This window comes from Egretta garzetta, unplaced genomic scaffold (genome assembly GCF_000687185.1).
Source record: "Egretta garzetta isolate BGI_Z169 unplaced genomic scaffold, ASM68718v1 scaffold202, whole genome shotgun sequence".
NCBI lineage: Eukaryota > Metazoa > Chordata > Aves > Pelecaniformes > Ardeidae > Egretta > Egretta garzetta.
Genome location: NW_009258891.1, coordinates 356,285 through 364,848, shown reverse-complemented (window position 1 = coordinate 364,848; position 8,564 = coordinate 356,285). Strand labels below are relative to the sequence as shown.

Here is an 8,564-nt window from a genome sequence, read left to right as displayed (position 1 = left end):
GGCAGCCCAGACCCCCAGGCAGGATCAGACCCCTCTGTGGGCACTCCCCAGGTCCCAGCACCCCCAAACTCCTGTTCAAACCTGCTGCTTTGGTGGCACCGGGGTGAAAACACACCATGCACCGAGCCAGGAGCCTGGGGACATGGAGCCATCGTGTCTTTTCACCCCCATTTATTTCCCAGCTCTTGTGCTGAGACAGTAGAAACCTCTGGGGCTGCCAAGGCAGAACCAAACCCCCCGGCGCTCCAGGCCAGGGCAGAGCTGGCTGCCGGGATCCCACCCATGAGGTACCCATGGGGGCACTGTGGTTTCCCCACACACCCCAGCTCCTCGCTGGAGCATTGGGCATCACAGCCCTGGCTGGGGACAAAGCCCCTTCCATCCCCGCAAGCCAACATGGGCCATGTGGGGCCTTTCCCATGGCCCAGTTTGTCCCCAGCTCCTCCACCCTCATTTCTCCCCCACTGATTCCCCCCTCCAGCGGCCCTGGCAGCCCAGGGCACCCACCATGAGTCGCCCAACGGCATCGCTTGCACCCAGCTCAGAGCCAGGCGCTCCGCCACACGTTCTGACACGGCAACTCACCTTGCAGCACCCAAATGGAGGGAAAGACCTTTCCCTCCCCCTCCGCCCCATCTTCCCCATTTATCTGCACTGAAGCACAGATCCCATTTCCCCTCTCTCCTTGCTGGCCTGGACCTCTCCTACCTTCAGCAAGGCCCTGATGTCTTTTCCCAGGCTCTGTCTTCCGCAAATCCCCCGCGACGCCTTCCAGCCGCGGCTGCTCGCTGCGGGTTCAGGTGGAACCGCCGGCTTCGGTCACATCTGTGAGGACAAAGGTGGCCACAGAGGGTTGAGGTAGGGCAGGAAGCGGGCGGTGGTGGTGGGAAGGAGAGGAAGAGACGCCCACAGGCTTCCCAATCCGCTGGCTTTCACTTTTCCCACACTGATTTTTAAGTCCTTAAATTCCCATCACGGGATGCCGGTGGCTCTGTCCCCAGGGGGTCCAGGACGGTGCAACCCAGCAGATGTTTGCTGTTTAATCGCACACGGCAGGGACAGGATGTGGGGCTCGGTGACTCACGTGGGGTGTCGAAACGACCGGGTGCAGCTGCAGCAGGGGGAAGGCTGCTCTCACCACAGACACCCCATGACCCCCACCCCTGCGCAGGAAGGAACTGGAGCTTGGTCCTTCCTGCCCTGGCGGGAGGGAAGGGGAGGGCGCCGGGGCCATGGCATCCAGCGCAGCCCTGGGGTGCCCAACGCTTGTGGGTGCAACAGGCAGCCCCGCCGCAGAAACACGCTTTTTGGGGAACACACAGCCCTGCGACGGGGTGCAGCCATCTCAGGGTGCAGAGCCAGGGCAGGATTTGGCCTTCTCCAGGCACATCCATGAGCCTGCCTGGGGCAGGAAAGGATCCAGAGCCAGGATACAGCCCCCGGTGCCCACTGCGATCTGGTCCTGGGTCCTCTTGGCCTCCAAGCAAGTCCCACAAGCCCAGCCTGAGCCAGCCCGAGCCAGCCCATCCCGTCCCCCCGCTGTGCTATGGGGCAAATCCCAAATGCTGATTTGGGTGCTGGAAGAGGGCCCCTCCACATGTCCCCCGCTGCGAGGGCCAGGGCATAGCCTCAGCACCCAGGCATGACTGGGGCCCCAGCACCCAGACCCACTCACAACCCTCCTCTGGCCCGAACCCTGGTGCTTTCTGCTTGCTGAATAAAAAATAATAATGATTAATAATTATTATTACTATTATTTTGCCTGGGGAATAGAGAGATGGCTTAAACAGGGCAAAAAGGCACGCTCCGTCCCTTCCTACTGAAATATTCTACTTTATTTCTGCTTTTCCATGGAATAAACTGGAGAAGAGAGAGAAGCCCCAGGTGCAAAGGCTGGTTTGTGATGGGCACATGACTGCTGAGGCACAGACCCAGCCTGGGGAGGACCAGTCCCCCCAGCTGGGACTGGAGCTGGGCACTGGAGTGGGATGGGCACAGGGGGACCCACCACAGGTACCGGCCAGCCTCCGCACAGCACCCAGCCCTGGCCCTGCGCCGGCTCAGCTCCAGTCCAACACCTGATCCCCAGCAGGGAGAGGGGCAGGGTGAGGCCAGCATGGTGGCCAAGCTTCCACGTTCCCCCCCAGGGGAAACTGGAGAGCGGGGCCGGATCCGCTTACGGCCCTTCCATTATTCAGGAGCCCGAGCAGGACAAAGCAGAGGTAAAACAGGGCCCCACGCAGCAGGGAGAGCATCGCGGCTCTGGCCATCATGATGCTGATCTAGGGATCTGTTTCCACATGACCAGCGACTCTTTCGACTCACGTCCTACAGGCAAGAGTGAATATTTACACCCAGAGCCCTGGCAGGGACCACAGAGACCAGTTGTGTCACAGCCCCACTGCATCCCACCCCTGGAGGACACAGAAAAGGATTTTTTTTTGGCAAGCAACCTTCAAGAGAGGCTGGGCTTGGGGGACAGGGCGGAAACTCCCCCTGCTTGGGAATGAGGTCTGGCCAGGAGTCATGGAGCAAACCTCAGCACGGGGTTCCCATGCTCTGGGAAGGGGAAAACACGGTGCCCAGCCACCCTACACGTGGGCAAGCAGAGCCCAACCTGTGCAGCATCCCTGCTGCCTCCCTGCATGGGTCGCAGCCGGTCCCCGATCCCTGCCAGCACAGCTCCATCACTTGAGTCATCTTAAGGTTGGCTACTTGCAAAGGAAAAGGTTGGAAATTGTTCTTCTACATTTTATACATTTCAGCCCTGGAAAAGGCTGGCATGGGAGAGGCACCTCTTTGGGTTAGGGGCATCTGTCCCTATTTAAACATCCTTATCTGAAACCAGCAAGGCTGCCGGGAGCAGGAAACCCCCACCCATCTGCTGCCTGCCCTGACAGCCCGAGCCACCCACAGCACTCGGAAACGGCTGCCCAGGGAGAGGTACAGGGCTCAAAACTATTCATCATCTGGAGCAGGTGCTGCTGGAGTTACTCTGCCCCAGAACACGAAACAGATCCTGGACACGCCATGCAGCCCATCAGAACATACTCCTGCTTTCACAGATGTCAGAAAGACGCAGCCCTAAGATCTGTTCTGTATTTCTTCACAAAGCCAGAGCAAGGCACAGGCCAGCGTTCCCAGTCCCCGCTCAGCCAGGTCAGTTCTACACGGGCGAGGGCAGAGCTTTAGGCAGATGCCAGCCTGCTCCGTCCTCCTGCCACCCAGCCTGGAGCCAGGAACCGAACACCTCTGCCCCCACCCTCCACAGCACAAGCAGCAATGTGCCTTGGCGCTGGCATCACCGTGTAAGAGAGAAGAGTTTTCAGGGTATGTAGCGGAAAACGCCTTGAAGCACATTTGTCAAAGTGCCTCGGATCCTGCCAAAACCAGGCTCTGATTGAACAGACACCTCCCTAGGGGAGCGAACAGCAGCCCAGAAAGAGCTCCTGCCCAAGGCAACAGGTAACTGGGCAAGCTGAGGATGTTCCACTTACTGAACTCCAGTGGAAGGAACTCCACCCCATGACCACCAAGGACTCGTCACCAAGATTAGTGGTGCTGGAACCACCGCAACGAGATGACCGTTATTTATCCGTTGCCCTGGAGCAGCCGCCTCCTGCACAGGCACCACCGCGTCTGGCACCACTCCTATGGAGTGCTGCAGCCCTGACACCCAGCTCCAGCACCAACTCGACACCGTTCCCCTCCTGCACCACAATGGCAACCACAACGCAGCCTGGGCTCCACTGTCCTGGGAACCAGCTTCCTTATCAGTTATGGCACATTTTTCTCACCCTGTATCTCTACTTCAACTAATCTTGTTTCAAAACTTACCTGTTGGCATCAACGCATTCAGCAGCAAGGAAAGGGGAACTGCGAGACAGGAGTTTGCCCACATGTGTTTCAAGTCAACAGCACAGAGCCCCTAATGCAGAGCCAAGTCTGGGGGCGATGTCCTTGGTAGCGATTTACAGAGCAGCAGAGGCACACAGAGGAAACTCCTCGCAGGCTACGGGGATCATGGGGTATTTGCATATTAAATTCAACCAAACTCCCTCTCCTTCCGGGAGCTTCGCTAAATATTACACACGGGAAGCGCTCAGTTACTCCTGCTTGAGACAAGGTCTGATGTGAAACAGGACTGAGGAGCTAATCATCAGGCAGCAAAACTCAGCCCAGGGTTTCTGGTTCCACTGTTGCTCTCCTGCACTCCAGCACCTCCTCCACGAGGCCCCGTCTGTCAGCAGCGAGATGTCCACCCGCTGAATTAAATCTCCAGCCCATTTCATTCTGGACACAATAGACAGACACAGCCTCTGTACCCTTCTCCCTTCTCAATCAATCCAGCACCACAGAAAACTTCGGGGTTGCTTCTTCCTCACAGAAATTAATGTTTAGTCAGGAACCAGATCACCGATTGCTGCCGGGCTTTCCAGTGCCAACAGGCAAACACTGCTCCGCTGCTCTTAGAAAGGACACAGAGTCAAGTCCTTCATCACTGCTTCAGTTATTTTAGTTTATCCCCTCCATCTCCTCTCCCTCTGCTTATCTCCTCTGAAAGCACCTTCTGGTTGTAAGGGTTTAGATCTTCTTTTCAAAGAGGAAACATCAAGGTGAGAACTTGGAGTATTTTTTACATTCAAGAAAGACTTTTGCCTTACAAATCCTCTTTGTTTGACCATTTATGCTTTTTTCTTTCCTTAAACTCCTACCTGTTGGGCTGTGAATCAGCATTATTGTTGATCACTGCTGCTTTGCTTCCTGTTTCTCAGACACTGAAATATCACATCGGGTTTGAATGCAATCATGCTGCAGTAAAACAAACACGGATTATTTTTTTTGTAAATTGTTGCTGGTCATATTAAATCTGGAAAGCAAAACCTCCTGCTTCTTCCCGAACAGAAAACAGGACCACCTTCATTAGCACCAAAAGGATTTTAAATGAACAGTTCCAGGGAGCTGCTTTCAAATCATAAAACGTGAATTTTACATAAAAGTGTGTTTACAAATAGTTTCTGCTTTACACTCAGCTCTGCCCATCACTGACCAGAAGTTATATACATACAGACTAGCTCAGTAGCTTCAACCACTTGCAAGGAGACTGCAGAATTTATTTAAGAAATAAAAATAGGATTTCCTGGTTCCTAGAAATTCTCTTCAGCCTGCCAGATTCAGTCACCTGCCGGCTCCTGCAGACTCAGGAGAGCACTAAGCTTTTGGAGAGAAGGGGTACTGTGGGTGCCACCAATCCAGGAGCCGCACGCTATGCACAGGGTCCAGCACAACCTGCACTCCTTGGTCAAGGCGAGGTTTCTTGCCATTGCGGACTGGGGCGTCCTGGAACACCAGGCGCACGCGATGATGCCTCATGTCTGTGCTCACATTGATGGTGAACTGCAAGAAAAGAGATCAGGAGGAGCTTCAGAAAGGTCAACGTGATGAATAAATGAGTTCTTAACAGCACACTTTTAGAGATTTTTTTTTTTTTAAATTCTTCTAAATTGTACAAGTCTATGATATGCATGTCCAGAGGAGAGCAACAAAGCTGGGGAAGGGGCTGGAGCACAAGTTTTATGAGGAGCAGCTGGGGGAGCTGGGGTTGTTTAGTCTGGAGAAGAGGCTGAGGGGAGACCTTATCGCCCTCTACAACTACCTGAAAGCAGGCTGTAGTGAGGTGGGGGTCGGGCTCTTCTCCCTGATAACAGACAATAGGATGAGGAGAAATGGTCTGAAGTTGTGCCATGGCAGGGTTAGGGTGGACATTGGGAAAAATTCCTTCTCCGAAAGGGCTGTCAGGCACGGGAAGGGGCTGCCCAGGGAAGGGGTCATGTCCCCACCCCTGGGGGGATTTAAAAGCCGGGCAGACGAGGTGCTTAGGGCCAGGGTTTGGGGGTGGGATGGCAGGGGTAGGGGAACGGTTGGGCTGGGGGAGCTTAAAGGGTTTTTCCAACCCCATCAATTCTATGATTCTATTCTATTTCAGGTGCTGGTAGAATTACACTGAATCGACAGCACTGGATTCAAACCAGTTCTCTCTGGCTGGCAACCCCAAATAATAACACCAGAAGGGAACCCAAAAGCAAGGGGCTGTCAGAGGAAGTCTGCAACTCACTGCCCTACTCTCAAGTGAAACCAGACCAAACCTCTCTTGGGCACAGGTCACTTTGGAAACCCTGGCTTACCAGTACAGCCACGGGTGCTGCCCCACACTCTACCGCTGCTCTTGCCTCAGCACGCCTGCTCTGCTGCTATCTGGAGTTGACTTTGTGGAAGTCAGGTCAAAAGCTGCTCTTTCTCTCAGCCATCAGGGACCATACACACACTGAAAGTTTGCTCATATGGGTCTTTGCTCTCAGAGTTTATTGCCTCCTGAGGAGGGAAGGCCTCCTCTTCTCCTGCATCCCCACCTCTTGTACCATGCTGGAGTATGGTCAACTAATCTGCCCCCAGATGCTGTGCAACCACAGCTCCTTGCAGATTATCTACATCCTCTGTCTTTGCTGCACCAAATAGGGAAGAGCTGATGGAAATGCAGAAGCTAAACTGAGGAGATCCTCAGCATTTCTTCTAATCATTCACCTTAAGATTCCCAGGATCGGGTTGTAGATGCAGCAATACGATCTACACAACACCAAAGAGGTGCCCCCTCTTTATCTCCTTACAGAAACTGAACGTGCAAAGTTTGCCCAGCAGATTTCTCAAGCACTTACCAGGGTAAACGTCATACCCATGACTATTGGCACGAATATGAAGTTAAAGGTGGTGATCTGCAGTAGACAGCAATCCTGATCCGGATTTGTATGGACTTCTTCATACTGAATGGGTGGCTGAAGACCTTTGCAACACTTGCTCTTAAATCTGGGAGACTTGAAAGAAAGAGAGACTTATTTAGCTAAGCAGGCACCTATGATGAGAGTTTGGCGGCTTCTCACCGGAGCTGACTGGCAGGTTCTCACCGCAGTCCCACGCGTTTGGGCAGAGCATTAGATAAACAACAAAAAGCCATCACTCAGGACAAGCAATTTGCAGGACCATTTCTTTAGAGGGGAAAGCTGCAAAATTCCCAAGGTTGCCTAAAACTACTTGCTTCTCCTGAGACCCATTACTGCAGGTTCCCCTTGGCAGTGTTGGCTTTCTTCACTTCTCTGGGAAATCTTTCCAATGGTAAAACAAGAAGAGTCACATTTTGATCACTAGAGTAAAATAGTCTGGGTTTTGGTAATAATCAGTAGTGATGACCTAAAGATTAGATTATTTGGGGTAACACATGATCCCCATCTTACAGTGGAGAAAGGATACCAGATGAGGAAATAAAAACATAGGATTCTAAATGTCTTGGTAATACAGACAGAAAACTGAGTGTAGTTTCAGAATGTGCTTTAGTTTGTCACAGGAGTCAGAGTTTCCATTTGTTGTATGGACACATAAAAAGTTTCCACCTTCCTTTCTACCACCCAGAAAAATCCTTACTGCTTCAAAAAAAAAAAAAAAAAAAAAAAAAAAAAGTCACAGCCATTCTGGTTCTTCTTTCATACCTGCTTTTTGAACTTGAAGTTGAATTCCCACATTGCTTCTTGTCTGTTCCCTTCAATCTTTTTGCACCAGAAAAGCAGACACTGGGGGGTTTTTTTTGGGGTGGGGAAGAAAAGAAAAACACAGAATTATGAAACCCTTAGAGGCACCACTTTAAGTAAGTTTTAGCAGAGCATAAAAGCTTCCAATTACAAACACAATTAAATAGAAGCAGTTAGGAGCCATTTATTCAAATTAATTATGTTCAAATGAATTATGTTCAAAGAACACACTCGGCACTTTTAGGTTTCCCGGTTTCAAGTTGGCCAACTCATCATGCAACTGGATGATACAACGCATAGCCACTGCTGTGCTAAACAGAAAAATCCTGTTGCGCAATTTGGCCCTTTCATAAGGCAGAGGTGAGTGGTACAGATTCACCTGTCTGCCCCACCCACCAAGAGCTCCCAGTAAACTGGGACTAAAGTTTAGACTAAACAATACTAAAGCGAGGAACTGGAAACAGAATACGGATCAAGGAGGAGAGAATCCAGAGGGAAACGCAAAGACCAATATACGAGCTACGAGGTGACAGATGAGAAAGTTCCTAAGCCACTGTGGTGTCAAAAGAAGGTCTTGACATCATCACGCACTGACTGTCGCACTTCAGAGTATAAAAACACCACCAGGATAGCACAGTCTGATCAACCTACTGCGCCTTTTTAAAAGAAAATGAGAAAAGGGCTTCAAACGACATCAGAGGCAACCAGCACTGCCTTCCCATGCAGACATACACCAGGAATACTCCAATTTAATCCAGTTATCACTGTGTGGTCCACAGGATCCATCCCAGCATGCAGCACTTCTTCTAGAGCCGGAGTCTCAGCAGAACTCCTGTATTATAAACTGGGTAGGAGGGAAATTCCCTGCCTACCAGTGAGTAGAAGCAACTAGCCTTCAACAGCCGAGACAAGAACCTGGCAAGTCAGCCCAGCCATCACTGAAAGTATTTCCACACTACAGATGCCAGCCCACCCCAGCTGGTCTTA

The 8,564-nt window shown here is 51.9% G+C and overlaps 2 protein-coding genes across 13 annotated transcripts in view; both read right to left on the bottom strand.

Annotated features, from left to right (window-relative positions):
* The window catches only part of LOC104121996 (alpha-1,6-mannosyl-glycoprotein 4-beta-N-acetylglucosaminyltransferase-like), a 14,658-nt gene extending 9,795 nt beyond the window's left edge, over window positions 1-4,863 (bottom strand). Inside the window, exons 1-4 of one of the 12 annotated variants that reach the window (XM_035889721.1) lie at window positions 3,838-4,863; window positions 3,498-3,754; window positions 1,085-3,380; window positions 709-825 (exon numbers count right to left, since the gene is read on the bottom strand). Coding sequence is in view for 5 of the 12 variants with exons in the window: in XM_035889717.1 (XP_035745610.1) it covers window positions 3,498-3,527 (30 nt within the window). In the remaining 7 variants the exon portion in view is untranslated. The other 11 variants (XM_035889722.1, XM_035889717.1, XM_035889718.1 and 8 more) reach the window with 11 other exon arrangements.
* A 103-nt stretch (window positions 4,864-4,966) lies between these two features.
* The window catches only part of TMEM183A (transmembrane protein 183A), a 12,929-nt gene continuing 9,331 nt past the window's right edge, over window positions 4,967-8,564 (bottom strand). Inside the window, exons 6-8 of the mRNA XM_009634066.2 lie at window positions 7,539-7,619; window positions 6,714-6,869; window positions 4,967-5,397 (exon numbers count right to left, since the gene is read on the bottom strand). Of these exons, the coding sequence (XP_009632361.1) occupies window positions 5,212-5,397; window positions 6,714-6,869; window positions 7,539-7,619 (423 nt within the window). The 3' untranslated portion in view covers window positions 4,967-5,211. The remainder of the gene's footprint in view (window positions 5,398-6,713; window positions 6,870-7,538; window positions 7,620-8,564) is intronic.